We start from the raw sequence: 16,327 nt of genomic DNA on the forward strand, positions 1-16,327 counted from the left end.
GTGAGACAACATTTCAAGATATCCTGGTCCCAAGCTGTGTAGGGCTTTGTGCACCAGAACCAACACCTTGAAATTAGCTCGGTAAATAATTAGCAGCTTTAAAACTGGGGTGCAGAACCTGCAAGAGCATAAGAACAGCCTGCTGGACCAAGCTTCCTGCTCTCACAGATGCCTGTGAGTGGGAAACCTGCAAGGTAGGACCTGAGAACTGTGGCCCTCTCCCCTCCAGTGTCTTCCAGGAACTGGTATTCAGAAGCATCAGTGCCTCCAACTGTGGAGGCAGATCACAGCCGTCATGGTCAGTAACCCTCAGCAGTCTTCTCCTCCATGAATTTGGCATACAGTCTATCTGTGTGGACCCCTGTGTGCATACACATTACACATCCACAGTTAGCTTTCAGGAAGATGACGAAGACACTGTGCTAAAAACCTACAGCAAAAGCAGAGTCTTCTCCATCCAGCATGTAACACACCTGGATTTTGCTGCAGAAATGAATTAGGGCTCAACAGCCTACCTTCTGACCAGCTCTGTGTTTGATGATACAAAGGATGAGCCAGCCAACCCAAGTGGGTTCTGCTCTGTTGATTTATGACAGCACATACATATCTTTTGAGGGGAGAAAAACATTTTTAAAAACCACAACACTTACCTTAGTGTAAACTGATCTGCTAGAGACCCGCTGGCAAGGGATACATGAAACATGACAAGGTCACCTTCCTTGACAGGACTGAGTGGTAAAGAGAGCACAAGGTTATCGTCAAGATTCAGCAGGGACTTCTTTAGCCGGTCTTGCGTTGGGTAAAGAATAACACTGCCAATCCTCTCCATTGATGCCAAAGGCATCTGTGCTTCCTCTTGCCCTTCCAGATGATGAAGGCTTTCAAGTTTCTGGTCCTCTGAAGAGCATTCCCCGTCCTCTGCATACACCCAATAGAAAAGCTCCACGGTGATCCCTTCCAAAGAGTCCGCCATCGGTTGATACTCTGGGGCCAATGGTGGCGGCAGAGATGTAAATGCAGAGTTGAACCAGCTCGGCGAGAACTCCAGCTCTGCAACGCACAATCCCAGCTGACCTTTCAACCGACAACTGCCAACAGCTACTCTGTCCTCCTGGAAGGCCATCATCTTCACGCAGGGCAGGATCTCCGATGGTTCATAGTCTTCCCAGTCTCTGCCAGCGATGTAGAACAAAGCCTGGACTTTGGGCCTGATGGGATAGATGGAGCTGTCAATAACACGTGATCTTAGCTTCCAGTTAAAAGCGACCTCGTTGGCAAAACTGAACAGAGTGGATGTCAGCAGGAGGTTCGGAGACACCGTTTGCTCCACAGTAAATGGGCCGTATGTCACATTTAACACCGGCAAGCTGGTGGCTTTGTAGACAAGGAAAGACTCCACCCGCGACTGCAAGCTAGCATTCCTCATGATATCCTGGTTGGTTTCTTTTAGGAAAAAGGAAACGTCGGTGTTGGAGATGTGGTAACTCACAGGGAGGTACACCGGCAAGCTCGTGAATCGTTGCATGCTGTCTACCACACCTCCTCGGCATTCCACCACTGCAAGCAACAGAAAATAAATTGCGGGAAATGTAACTTAGAGGCCCTGTTCATTGTTCCCATTCAGCCCCTGTTCAAAGCAAATTATCTGCCATGCATTGTAGAGCTTTTAAAGAACACCGGGGAAGGTTGCTTCTTATGGGCAAATATCATTTTATGACTCAATGAAGGCCTATAGGTCAAAATGGTGGCCCTGTGTTGATTTCTCACTCATTTGCATTTCTCCACCCCCCCCACCCCAGAACCAACCAGAGTACAAGGCAGAAGGGGGCTCTGAAGGGGGAGTGTCCTTTTGGAGATGATCTTGTCCTAAAGCAGTTACTCTTACAGAAGGCCCCGATAGAAAGCTGGGCTCCAGATCTCTGCCCAAAAGGAGGAGCCTCCAGGCCTCCTGTGAAGGAAGAGGTAACACTGGGGCTCTATATCAGGGGCAGGTGACTGGATCCTGCTGCTGACCCTCCTTGGGTCAACTTTGAGAGGAAGGTGGAACCACTCACCTGCCAATCCCCTGATATCGCAATGATGGCAGGTGATGGTTTGGTAGTATGCCACCAATCAGCTAATTCGTAATGCCGGCAAACTCTGCTTTCAGCAGGGAGTCAGGTCTTACCTGCCCCACACTTGGCAGGGTGGGGTCTAAACCAAGTCAACCCTGTTACGATATAGAAGCAATGCACCCGCAAGCTGCTGGTAGCTGGAAAGCAAAACATAATGGGAATGTTGGGACTGTTCCGTGGGAAACAGAGGGACAGTCTATTCACAGTGCGAAGCACCGGAATTAGCTCAGAGTGTAATATGAGCTGTAAAGGAAGTACAGGAGGAGTTTCTCACTCGACTGCTGGAATTTGAAGAGAGCAGTCATGTTTTTTATAACGCTGCAAAGACAGAAATAGGCATGTAAATACGTATCTGTCTATCTCTTTCCCCTGCCGGGGGGGCAGGAAAGAGGGGTGTATCCTTCTCACGCTGAGGAGGATCGCCTATCGCGACCTCTGCCTGGATCTTGCTGGGGAAATGCAGACAGGGAGGTCAATAGGAGATCAAGCCGGGTGCATGGGAGAGTTGCCAGTTTCTCCTGATAAAGGCTTGATTCCCAACAAACCCAACCCAACCACATATAGGTTTAGACAGCCTTGAGGAGCAAATGTCAAGGCCTGGAGAGCCAGCTAACATATAGATTCTGTATGTAAGTAGACTTCTTTCTGATGTCCATTGAATGAGTGAACATCAGAGGAGCATGGTGGGAGGCAAGAGATGACTGCATGGTCCTGGGGCCTCCTCAGCACATGGAGAGGTTTCTGTAACATCTCCACCCCCTTAGGATTCAACACACACACACACACACACACACACACACACACACACACACAGAGGTTCCTATTGAGAAAGTTAATGGTAGCTCTTAAACACAAAGGAAACAAAACTCCCAGTGGAGTAAAAAATCTGCCTTGGATAGTGAAACACCAATTGATGCTAAACCGGGACGATTTGAACCAGAAATGTTAAGAAGCCAGCTAGATGGAGGGAGGGAGGGAGGGTGCATACTGTGGAGAAACAACCGAGGCCCACCAACAGATTAAGATCAAACATGGTACTGTCTACCTCAAACCCTCAAGGTACTAATTTAATACTCATCATTATTGGGGAGAGCAGACATGCAATACTGTGACACCACCCCAAAACAATTAAGGCTTTGATGGCACCTGTTACTAGCAAGGATGACTCAGACAATGCCAGCAGACTTTGCAGTGAAAAAAGAAAAAGTGAAATTTGCAGGCTCCTTTCAAAAAGGCTTTCATTTTTATGTCATTAAAACTGCATTCCTCAACTTCCCGTGCCAAATCACTCATGAGATCTGTCATCCTGGCTCCGATCTCATCCTCTCTATTTATAAAAAGCTGTTCTGTTTATTTTCAGCCACTTGACATTACCTACATCTTAATTAAACCCTTCTGCATTTTGATCAAAGCCTACTCACACCTATCTCAGTTTCTACACTTCTGGGAACAAATACATCATTTCCTTGAAGGGTTGGCCCCTAACAATAGGCAGAGTGGGGCAGCTGCCTCAGGCATCAGATGTTAGGGGCCTTACAGCAGTTCCCCCTCTCATTTTCCCCAAGTCCCCTGAATTAGCCAGTTCGCTGCACCTCCTAAGCTAGCCTGCTGCCCTCAGCAGCGGTGGTGGTGGTTGACTCATCACCAGTCATGGAAAGAAGATTCAACTGCTAGTTCAGATGAATTCTGCATATGGAAGAGGGACTGCCATCTTCACAAGCCCTAACCCCCAGGATAGTTCAGTTGGTAGAGCATGAGACTCTTAATCTCAGAGTTGTGCGTTCAAGCCCAATATTAGGCAAAAGACCCCTGCACTGCAGGGGGTTGGACTAGATGACTCCCTAGGTCCCTTCCAACTTTACAATTCTACGATCTAAACTTGGGTCCAACGTACCTTAAGTGCCGCCTGACTAAGCTCCACCTCAATCACCGGGGTCCTCTAAGGAAGCCTTTCTGGATGTTCCCAGTGTGGCCCCTGAGGTTCGGTCACACTTTACTAGGAATCTGCCCTTCTGTGTGACAGGCAAGAAAGAAAGAACGGTCCAGTAGAGATTGAGTGTGCCATGAAATGCTGGATGACTGACTGTTGTGAATAAAAGTGAAAACCAGGGTCCCATCTGTGCATTAATTTGCAAAGCCCTGAATAATTTAAGCCCAGGGTATATTAGGGACCACCGACACCTTTATAAGGGACGCGGGTGGCGCTGTGGTCTAAACCACAGAGCCTAGGGCTTGCCCATCAGAACGTGGGCAGTTCAAATCCCCACGACGGCGTGAGCTCCCGTTCTTTGGTCCTAGCTCCTGCCAACCTAGCAGTTCGAAAGCATGTCAAAGTGCAAGTAGATAAATAGGTACCGCTCCGGCGGGAAGGTAAACAGCGTTTCTGTGCACTGCTCTGGTTTGCCAGAAGCGGCTTAGTCATGCTGGGCACATGACCCGGAAGCTGTACGCCGGCTCCCTCGGCCAATAAAGCGAGATGAGCGCCGCAACCCCAGAGTCGGCCACGACTGGACCTAATGGTCAGGGGTCCCTTTACCTTTACACCTTTATAAACTCTTCCCAGGGAACCGCTCTTCCCAGGGAATTCTGGGAATTGTGGCTTTGTGGGGGAGTGGGGAATAGTGGTCTCCTACAACTTTCAGCACCCTTAACAAACTACAGTTCCCAGACGTTTCGGAGGAAGCCATGGCTGTTTAAACTGGCATGATACTGCTTTAAATATATAGTGCAGATGAGCTGTTGTTGGGAGGGAGGGAGGCATGGAGTGGCTGAAATGGTGAACTCTACGCTACAACATTTTGCCACGGGTCTCTCTTGTACCTTCGCCTTCTTGCTGATCTCCTTCCCAACTGGCTCAAATGCATCTTAGTTACAATAGCCATCTCAGAAAGCAGCCTGGATGTGCCTGCAAAGTCCCTCTGCCAACACGAGGGCCATTTCAGCAGACTCCATTACCAGGTGGCTATTTATAGAGGCCCTTGACAAGGAACGACACACCACAGCAGAATCTGAAAAATGGAAGTTTCCACCAGCTGAAGCTGAACTTGATGCCTAGGTAAGCTGAGAAGAATCAAAGGAGAGCGAGAAGGAGGTAAAAGGAAGTGCTTTTGTCTGCCACTTAGGAAATGAAAGAGCTTATCACATCTGGCAGGTTCGCTATTATATTATAATTGAGGTGTGGAAATCAGCCTAAAATTTGGTCTAGCTCAGTGTTTCCCAACCTTGGGCCTCCAGCTGTTTTTGGACTACAACTCCCATCATCCCTAGCTAGCAAGACCAGTGGTTAGGGATGATGGGAATTGTAGTTCAAAAACAGCTGGAGGCCCAAGGTTGGGAAACACTGGTCTAGCTGACTCCCTTCTTCACTGCTACAGCCTTTTCCTCTCGAACCTGTTGAGATTTCTATTCCACCTTAAGGAGCAGACATGGAACTGTTGCGTGTCACATGTCTGTTTACATACCAGCACAGCTTGCTGGGAACTTCTGTTGTGTGTATAGCTTTTGCTTTTCTCTCTGTGTCTGTGAGAAGACAAAGAGAGGGACAACATGTTTCTTTGTCCTGATTTATGATTAATAAATCCGTAGTTGTAGTATGCTTCCACAAGCCTCACGCCTATCCTGTGTGCACAGTTCACTCTGCTGAAATAGTATGCCCTGGCTTTGAAGCCCAGGTTGCTGATTTACACTGGACCAGAGACCGATGGGTCTTCGCAGCGAGGCGGCTGGAAGGAGATAGCCCAGCTGGGCCTAGCCAGCTGGCCTTGCGGCCTTCTGCATGCCGACAGAACCTTCCCTTGTCACACCTCAGCATTCCTTACTTCTTTAGGTTGCTCAGATCCCTTCGCTAGTTCTGCATCCCCTTTCACATCCCGCACAAACACCTGGAATGCTCAGGGTCAGGTAATTAAAGCTAATCTGAAGGAGATTCAAGACAGATCTAAGCAAGGAGGCAGTTGCCTGCAAACCACCAACTTTGCATTATCTTCAGTTATCTGATGTCTAGCGGATCAGACATTTTAGTTGATCAAAAGATTGTTATTTAAAAAAGAAAATTCAAAACCAAATCATCTACTAAACCAGCTTTCCACAAACTGGAGCCCTCCTAATGTTGGTGGGACTGCAATTCCCGTCATTTCTTACCTTTGCCCATGCTGGCTGGGCTTAGACTCATAGAATTCACAGCTAAAGCATCCATGACAGATGGCCATCCAACTTCTGCTTAAAAACCTCGAAGGAAGGAGAGTCCACAACCTCCAGAGGGAGACCATTCCACTGTTGAACAGATCTTACTGTCAGAAAGTTCTTCCTAACTTTTAGTTGGAATGTTAGTCCTACACTCCAAAGTAAGAGAAAACAAGCTTGCTCCATCTTCAATGGGATAGCCCTTGAGATATTTGAAGATAGCTATCATATCTCATCTCAGTCACCTCTTTTCCAGGCTTAACATACCCAGCTTCCTCAACAGTTCCTCCTAAGGCTCGGTTTTCAGACCCATGATCATCTTGGTCACCCTCCTCTGCACACGTTCCAGCTTGGCCACATGCTTCTTAAATTGTGGTGCTCAGAACTCAACACAGTATTCCAGGTGTGGTCTGACCAAGGCAGAATAGTGATCTGCATACTAGACTTCTGTTGATGCAGTCTAGAACAGCATTACCTTTTATGCTGCTGAATCTCACTGTTAACACATGTTAAGCTTGTGGCCTACTAAAACCCTGTAGATCAGGCATAGACAAACTCTGACCCTTCAGATGTTTGGGACTACAATTCCCATCATCCCTAGCTAACAGGACCAGTGGTCAGGGATGGTGGGAACTGTAGTCCCAAACATCTGGAGGGCCAGAGTTTGCCTATGCCTGCTCTAGATCCTTTTCACATGCAATGCTGGCAAGCCAAATGTCTCCCATCTTATATTTGTGCTTGATGAGAGTTGGAGTCCAAGAACATCTGGAAAATATTAGTTTTGAGAAGCCTGCACTAAACATTGCAACCCTACTGACATATGATTATTTAAATGTCCAAGAACATACATAGGAAATAGAAAACTTGTCTTATACCACGTCAGACTATTGATAAATCCCACTCAGTATTGTCTACATTGACTATGCAAGGAGACTCTCCAAGGTTCCAGACAGGGCTCTGTTGTCAGCCCTATGTGGGGAAGCTAGGGATTGAACCTGGGACCTCTTGCATGCAAAGCGGATGCTTGACCACCGAGCCATGGCCCTTCCACAATAAAGCCACATTCCAGTTTCCACACAGAGATGGGGTCAGCAGAGTTTTGACAGCTTCTGTTCATTAAAAGGTGCAGATAAGAAATAAGAGCTGACTTTCACTGAAACTTTAAGAATTCACTTCCTAGAACAGAAGCTTGATTTGCACATCTTTTCCTTGATGTGAGACAAGCCTCCCACAGGACTCTACCACCTTAGACCTCACACTAGGAAGAGATGGTATCTTGCCAGAAAGCATGCTCCACTCAAAATTATGTCGTGTGTGAAATAATTCATGTCAAGAGAGGAGGCTTCTAGCTTCCCCCCCCCCCCCAAAAAAAAAAATTGTCCCTCCAGTCATGATATCTGAGGTGGTTTGACTGTGTGATAAGACTGTACCACCATAGAGGCCAAATCCAGGTGTCCCCTCCGATTATCAAAAACATAGACTCTGCCCTGCTGGGTCAGTCAAAAAGTTCCAAACAGCTACAATCCAAGAAACCCATGAAGAGGATGTAAAAGACAACTGTTCTCCTAGGTCATTTCTTGCGTGCAACTTGAACATGGAGGCTCTACATAACTGTCATGGCTTGAAGGCTGCCTCAAAGGCCTTGGATAAAATTAAACAAATATCAGTGGCACGCAGACAGCTAATTGGCGCACCACGGTCCTTGCTCAAATCTTGGTGGAACTTCTGCTGAAGAATAAGAGGATTCACCTTTCTGCATGCAGACTGTAGCCCAGTGGTGGAGCACCTGTTTGCACACAGGTGTGCCAGGTTCAATCCCTGACATTGCCAAGTGTTCTTAAAAAGAGGAGGAACGATAAGGAAGTCTTTGCTTGCCCTCTGGTGCCTGGAGTCCTCCCCAAGCCATACCCCTCACTGGTCTTGCTTCGCTAGCCCCAAATGTCTGGAAAGTGTCCTTGAACTCTCATCATGCCTCTTGCTTCCCTGAATGGAGGACAGCGAGGGGTGTGTGGCTGGTTTAGAAACCAATAAACACACAGGACGTAACCGGCTGTACTTTTGAATAAATGAGGTTCATTGTATCAAATTGAAGATTTCAACGGAAGTCTCATAAAGTTCAACGAAAAAAGCAGAAGACCCAATGGATCAGTTCATTCTCTAGTCAGTTCGTGCATAAGGTCCATACATGTAAAAGTGTCTATTCCACCTGTCTGTTCATAGAGTCCAATAATCCACATGAAGGGTTGTTACAGTTCCACAGATCTAAGACAAGGATTTCCGGAATATTAGCCTTCTTTCGCCATCCTAGGCTTCGTCTCAGTTCCACTATCCTGTAATATTACATATGAGCCTGTACTACTGATGACGCATGGATGGCAAACAAGGCTAATATTCCAGAAATCCTTGTCTTAGAGACTGTGAAAGGAACTGGAATAGACACTTTTACATGTATGGACCTTATGCATGAACTGAAATCTTCAATTTGATACAATGAACAGTATACCTTATTTATTCAAAAGTACAGCCAGTTACCTCCTGTGTGTTTATTGAGTATGTTTCACGTAACCATAGGTTTGTTGTGGTTTTGTGTTTAGAAACCAGCCTGGAACACAAAGGCAAATTGTGCATTTGTTGCCCCACCCACTTTTACCTCTAGCTCCACCCACCACCAGCATGTGGCCCCTGGAAGGTCATGCAGAAGGATGTTCAACCCTCGGGCTGAAAAAAGGTTACGTACGCACACCCACCCACCCAAGGGATCCACTGCCACTTTCCACAGCAGAGACAATACTAAGCTAGAAGAAGAAGAAGAAGCGTTTGGATTGGATATCCCGCTTTATCACTGCCCGAAGGAGTCTCAAAGCGGCTAACATTCTCCTTTCCCTTCCTCCCCCACAACAAACACGCTGTGAGGTGAGTGGGGCTGAGAGACTTCAGAGAAGTTTGACTGGCCCAAGGTCACCCAGCAGCTGCATGTGGAGGAGCAGGGAAGCGAACCCGGTTCCCCAGATTACGAGTCTACCGCTCTTAACCACTACACCACATTGGCTCCCTATCTAAGCTAGATAGACAGGTGATCCTATCCAGTACAAGGCAGCATCTAATATTGCTAGAATTCCATCCCTCCTCTGAAAAATATGCAAGTGTTAATACTGTGCTGTACATTGCCTTTGCCTTCTCACACTACTCAGGAACTTCACTTCTTTTGAGTGCAGATTTAAAATATTGTATACAAAACATATCTTCCTCTCCCAGTTTCATTTATCCCCCTCCCCCCCCCCGTAACTGCAGTTCAGAGCAACCTTTGGGCACAGGGTGCAAGGTGGAAGAACCCAGTCATGGGGAACACAATTTACCCTGAGAGCTTGTATGGCAAACCATAAAGCTCAAGTGATAGGCTGCACTTGATCCCAGTCTCCCTGCAACTCAATGCAAGATCTGCATTTAGCGGCATTTTCATGAGGCCACAGGGACATCTAAAAAAGCCATCATTCTTCCCAGAAAGAGATAAGCACTTCCTCACTACTACCTTTCTGTCCCTTCCAAGATTCAGGACCACTGGCGGGAATCTGAGTGTGGAAGTGGTGAAAAATGAGGTGCGGATCCAGCTCTGGGAGTCTGACGCAACGCCTAGCAAATTACCTGTTGCGCTAATGGCGCTTGCATTGAGATCCAGAGCGAAGATGAAGAGCCATCAGCTGGCTCCATTGAAATACAATCAAACAAAAGACCAGCAGTGGAAAAGGGAGCAGGGAGAATATGTAACACAGCACAGAAAGGGCTGTTTTGCAGAGGGACATTATCTTATTTTTATCATTTATTAAAATTTCTATACCACCCTTCATCCGAGGATCACAGGGCGGCTTACAATATAAAAACACTTACAATACATAACAACAACAAAGAAAAACAATACCATCACTACCCCACAGTTTAAAAGGTTGCAGATTGTTTAATTAGCCAAAGTATAGAAGTGTATAATGCATGGCATACAGAAAGCAGGCAGAGAAATATTTTTTCTCCCTCTCTCTTAACACGAGAACTTGTGGAAATCCTAGGAAGCTGAATGTTGGAAGATTTGGGACAGATAAAGCAAAGGACTTTTTCTCGCAGTGTGTAGTTAAAACTGGGGAACTCCCTCCAGCAGCAGGCAGCGATAATCACAAACCTGGATGGCTTTAAAAGAAGATTACCGTATTTTTCGCTCCATAAGACACACTTTTTTCTTCCTAAAAAGTAAGGGGAAATGTCTGTGCGTCTTATGGAGAGAATGCGTGGTCCCTGGAGCCGAATTGCCCAGGGGTAAAAAGCAGGTCATCCTTTTTTTTCCTGCTTTTTTTTTTAAGAGGGAAGTGGGTGTTGAAACAAAGCCGCTGATTGTTTGCCAATTGGAGGAGAGAGATAAGGGACGCTAGAGATAAAGGAGGCTGCCTGGGAGGGGGGAGGTAAAGACATCAAAGGGGGGAAACAGGAAGACGAAAGCAATAAGGAGAGAAATTAGAAGAAAAGGAGGAGCAAAAAACTGTTCCAGCTAAGGAAAAGACACTAAGGCAAGCAAGAGGGAAGGGAGTGTTAAAAGGAAACAGCTGATCCGTGGGATCGGAAGAGAGATAAGGGATGCTAGAGGAGGCTGCCTGGGAGGGGGGAGGTAAAAGCCCATGGATCCTCAGGATTTTTACATTGGGTCACCCCAAATTCACCATCAGATCACATAGCATGTCCATGGCTACAGCCTGCACCAAAAAAACCATGCATCCACTGTTTCCCGGGGCTGCAATGGTGCAAAAATGTGGTTACAAAGCACGGATCCACATGGATCCTCAGGAATTTTGCATTGGGTCACCCCAAATTCACCATCAGATCACATGTCTGTGGCCACAGCATGAACCACAAAAATCATACATCCACTGTTTTGTTCAGAATATTTTTTTTCTTGTTTTCCTCCTCTAAAAACTAGGTACATCTTATGGTCAGGTGCATCTTATGGAGCGAAAAATACGGTAATTCATAGCAGATAAGGCTATCGAGTGGCTATGTTCTGCCTTCACTGTCAGAGGCAGTATGCTGACAGTTGCTGGAAACTGCTGGAGGGAAGAGGGCAGAGCTCAGGTCCAGCTTAATAGCTTTCCACAGGCATCAAGCTGGCCACTGTGAGAACAGGATGCTGGACCAGAGGGACTACTGGCCAGATCCAGCAGGTCTTTCTTATGTCCTTATGCAGTGCATAAGGAACAGAGAGTGTGGCAGAGTCAAGCCACAGATGTGGGCAACCACACCCAAATCCAGAGGTGGGGCAGGAGCTTTCAGAACATGCATTGGAGCAGGAATAGGCAACCTGTTGGGCTCAGTGGGGCCCATCATTATCCCCCTCCACCCCATGAGCCAACTTTCTCCCAGTCCTGCCACACTCACAGGCACATTTGGTGGAGATGTGAGAAAGAGCCTTTTCGGTGGTGGCTCCTAGACTTTGCAACTCCCTTCCCAGAGAGGCTGGACAGGCTCCCTCCTTGCTGTCCTTCCACCAGCAAGTGAAGGCTGTCTTATTCCAGCAGGCTTGGGGGAATTGACTGCTGTCAAGGAAGGGCCTTTTAATAGTGCTGTGCTATATTTACTATGTGTATTTTGATAGATTTGGAGTTTAAATTGTTTTCATTCCATTGTATTTTAATTACTTTTTAACTATTATCTTTCATGTTTTTAGCTTCCTGTGTTTTATCCGTGTTTGTTTCAATTTTTGTAAGCTACCTTGAGTCCTGGCTCTGCGAGAAAGACGGGATATTATTATTATTATTATTATTAATTGTAGTAATTATAGTCATGATAATAAAAGCATCACCAGCAACTTATCTGTGAAATAGCTTAAACAAAGGATCCGCTGTGCTCCGCGGCATACAGCTTGAAAACATGGTTTCTGCTACCATGGGGGGTACAGAGTCTCCCCTTCCGTTTGCTGAAGTTTTGTTCTCAGTTCTGCCTGCTTATCTTTGCCGATGCTCAAGTACTGATGAAAAATGCATGAAAGCTCCATCCGTGCCCTTAGATATTTTGTCGGAATCTTACACACACACACACACACACACACACACACACACACACACCACATCACAGCAGTAGCAGTCAAAGCATACAGATGCAACCAGAGAAGAAATCTAGTCTTCATGTGTTATAGCAAGTTAATGGCTGTGGGTTGTTTTTTTTTTTTTCACCCCCTGGAAACAGGGTGATGCTTGGTGCTACCATCCCTCTCTTGCAAGGGGGTGGGGGCCATGTGGCTCTGCAGATGTCCTGGACTACAACTCCCATCATTCCAAACTATTCTGGCAAGGGCTAGTGGGAGTTGATCAATGTGAGGAGGGCCACAGGTTTCCCAATTCCTGTTATTTATTGATGCTTTTGAATTATGGTGTTGGAGGAGACTCCTGAGACTCCCATGGACTGCAAGAAGATCAAACCTATCCATTCTGAAGGAAATCAGCCCTGAGTGCTCACTGGAAGGACAGATCCTGAAGCTGAGACTCCAATACTTTGGCCACCTCATGAGACAAGAAGACTCCCTGGAAAAGACCCCGATGTTGGGAAAGATGGAGAGCACAAGGAGAAGGGGACGACAGAGGACGAGATGGTTGGACAGTGTTCTCGAAGCTACCAGCATGAGTTTGACCAAACTGCAGGAGCCAGTGGAAGACAGGAGTGCCTGGCGTGCTCTGGTCCATGGGGTCACAAAGAGTCGGACACGACTAAACAACTAAACAACAACATTTATTATGTGTCCCTATAGCCTGCCCCCATTCACCAAATGAGAGTGACTTACAAAAATATTCCAATAGAAAACAAGTTCAAGTTCCCTTTAAATCATAAAATGAAACCATGAAACAGGAATGATCAAAGAAAAGGGTGGCACACACAGCAATGCAGGAGGAGAACGGACCAAGCAAAGGTCTGGGGTAAAAGAATGTATGGCTTGACAAATTATCACAAAGTATACAGTGTCAGTGCAAGGTATACCTCAGAGGGGAGGTGATTCTACACAATCCAGGAGCCACCACAGAGAAGGCCCTGTCACGTGCCAATACCCTTAGAACCACAAAGGGAAGCAGCACTGCCAACCAGATCTCTTGCTGGTACACTCTTCTTCTATAGCCAGGACCAGGAAGAAGAAGAAGAAGAAGAAGAAGAAGAAGAAGAAGAAGAAGAAGAAGAAGAAGAAGAAGAAGAAGAAGAAGAAGACAGCCTAGCTTGGTTTTGCTTGCTTGGCCAATTGCTGGGCATTCTCCAACTGAACTCAGCAGCAAACTTTTTAAACCTTTCCACATATTGGTCAAACCAGGGGCGTAGCAAAGAGGGGTAGAGAGGCAGCTCCCCCCCCCCCCGCCAATCAATCCATATCAATACAAATCTGAGGTTCTCCCCACCCCCCAACAATCCTGGCTACACCCATGGTTCAAACTATGCAGCCCATACATGCACAGTACAATGCCAGGTCACTGAGCTCTGTGTACATTTTGCTTTTCACCTGACAAGGGAGGGGGGTGGAGAGAGATAAAGAATATGGACCTTTCACCTCTAATGGCTCTGTTTGCCCAATTATCTGTTTTAATAATCATGTATTTATTCATATCAACTTATTTCTAGATGACATTTTTATTAGGAGTGTGCAGCGGGTTTGGATGAATCCCAAGCTTCCGGCAATTCTGGGTTGGTCTGAAGTGAAGCAGAAACTGAACAGAGCACCCTGGATCAAAATCAGAATGTCCTTCCATAAGCATCCCGTAACACCTCAGTGATTCAGACGCTCCCCACCCCCACCCCAAAACAAAACCCACTACAAACATCTATGCGCTAAAATCAAAGGTATTGTCTCAAAACATATAAGTAAAACACTTGGGAGCAGATCAAACCCCAGGGCAGGGAGGGAAAAGAGGAAGGGCTCCTTTGTGACTGATAGGTCTAGCTTGGAATCAGAGAGGATAATTTTATCTGGACTCTTCATTCCCAGTGTTTTGGGTAAAGCCAGCAAACGCACCTTTTAGTTTCCCCCTGCTGCAGCAAAATCAAGTTGCACAAAAATGCTGGACTGATTTGCCTGCAGTGTGAACCTTTCCCAACTCTACAATATCCTTTTGCGGTGAGGCAACCAGAACTTTACACAGCACTCCAAATGTGGTCACACGATAGATCTCTATAAAGGCATTATGATATGGGCAGTTTTATTTGCAATTCCTTTCCTAATGATTCCCATCATGGAATCTGCTTCTTCACGGCTGCCTCACACTGAGTCGATGTCTTCATCAAACTATCTACTTTGATCCCAAGGTCTCACTCCTGTTCAGTCACTGCCAGTTCAAATCCCATGAGAAACGCAATTTTACTGTTTATTTAAGGAGGAGGCTGTTCACCACCACAATAATTTATCTCCTAACATGGGTGGGGTGGATTTTGTTTTAATGCAAATAAACAAATTCACATTCTTCATACATGTCATCTGCAGACCACAGAAATCCTCACCACTCTTGCAACAGTGTCCCTAAGGGATGGGAACAGCGATGCTATGTCCACCAGTCTTGTTGTTGCTGGCATCCATCCATTTCAAGAGACAATGGAGTGCACCTCGGGGGGTGAAGGCAAACCTCTGGAGAATCACAGCACCTGCAGTGGCTGCAGAGACTGGTAACTTGTTACTACTGCCACTTGTACTGCTGTTGTTGCATTAGCAGTGCCAAAATGACATATCCTGAATGGCTCAGATGACAAGACCCCCCTCTCAGCCTTGCTGGCATGGTTCAAAGGAAAGCAGAGCAATAGCTTAGCTAGTGATGTATGGAAGTGAGAGCTGGACCATGAAGAAGGCTGATTGCCAAAGAATTGATGCTTTTGAATTATGGTGCTGGAGGAGACTCTTGAGAGTCCCATGGACTTCAAGATCAAACCTCTCCATTCTGAAGGAAATCAGCCCTGGAAGGACAGATCCTGAAGCTGAGGCTCCAATACTTTGGCCACCTCATGAGAAGAGAAGACTCCCTGGAAAACACCCTGATGTTGGGAAAGATGGAGGGCACAAGGAGAGGGGGCGACAGAGGACAAGATGGTTGGACAGTGTTCTCGAAGCTATCAGCATGAATTTGATGAAACTGCAGGAGGCAGTGGAAGACAGGAGTGCCTGGCGTGCTCTGGTCCATGGGGTCACGAAGAGTCGGACACAACTAAACCACTTAACAACAAGCTTAGCTGCAGGAGCTGCTGGAAGGAGGTACAGTGGTGCCTCGCAAGACGAAATTAATTCGTTCCGTGAGTTTTTCGTCTTGCAATTTTTTCGTCTTGTGAAGCACGGTGTCGGAAAAGTTTTGGAAAAGCTTCAAAAATCACCAAAGTCTTCAAAAACCTCAAAAAAGGCTACCACACCGTGTGCTATGAGTTGCTCCTCGAAGTCAAGTCGCAACTGTATTAACAGTTTTAAGAAAAAGGAAACAAACTTGCAAGACGTTTCTGTCTTGTGAAGCAAGCCCATAGGGAAAATCGTCTTGCAAAGCAACTCAAAAAACCAAAAACCCTTTTGTCTTGCGAGTTTTCCGTCTTGCGAGGCATTCGTCTTGCGAGGTACCACTGTATACAAGAAGCCATCCAACTGTCTTAGGGACACCTACCTTCCGAGGTGGAAGAGGCCCACCTGCCACTCAGTGTCCACCAATGGCATCTACAGAGTCAGACAGGTCTCTTCATGCTGGCCAGTCATCCATACAAGTAGGCATTTAAGCATGGCCACCTTCAGATAGCAAGAAAGCCTTCCTGCTTTAAAATACCGCTTGTAAATCTTATTAATGTAATCCCTTCCCTGAACTCAGATTATTGCCTTCACCTTTATGGTGGAATAAAAAATTAATTTCCCCCACCATAATAAGTGCACGATAAGAAGGCATCACTCGAAACTTAACTAAAAGATTATAATTAACTCTCTTTGAATAAAGCTAAATTTAAACTCGAGCCAACCATTTGTTTCCTTACACCCCTCTTCAGCAAGTCAATGAACAGGCAAG

The 16,327-nt window shown here is 46.3% G+C and overlaps 1 protein-coding gene across 2 annotated transcripts in view; it reads right to left on the reverse strand.

Annotated features, from left to right (window-relative positions):
- The window catches only part of TMEM132B (transmembrane protein 132B), a 383,755-nt gene that overhangs the window by 266,771 nt on the left and 100,657 nt on the right, over window positions 1-16,327 (reverse strand). The window contains exon 2 of one of the 2 annotated variants that reach the window (XM_077920012.1): window positions 651-1,557. The exons of the other annotated variant lie outside the window; for it this stretch is intronic. Within the exon in view, the coding sequence (XP_077776138.1) occupies window positions 651-1,557 (907 nt within the window). The remainder of the gene's footprint in view (window positions 1-650; window positions 1,558-16,327) is intronic. 2 annotated transcript variants of the gene reach the window in all.

The sequence above is a fragment of the Podarcis muralis genome, chromosome 16 (assembly GCF_964188315.1).
Source record: "Podarcis muralis chromosome 16, rPodMur119.hap1.1, whole genome shotgun sequence".
Classification (NCBI taxonomy): domain Eukaryota; kingdom Metazoa; phylum Chordata; class Lepidosauria; order Squamata; family Lacertidae; genus Podarcis; species Podarcis muralis.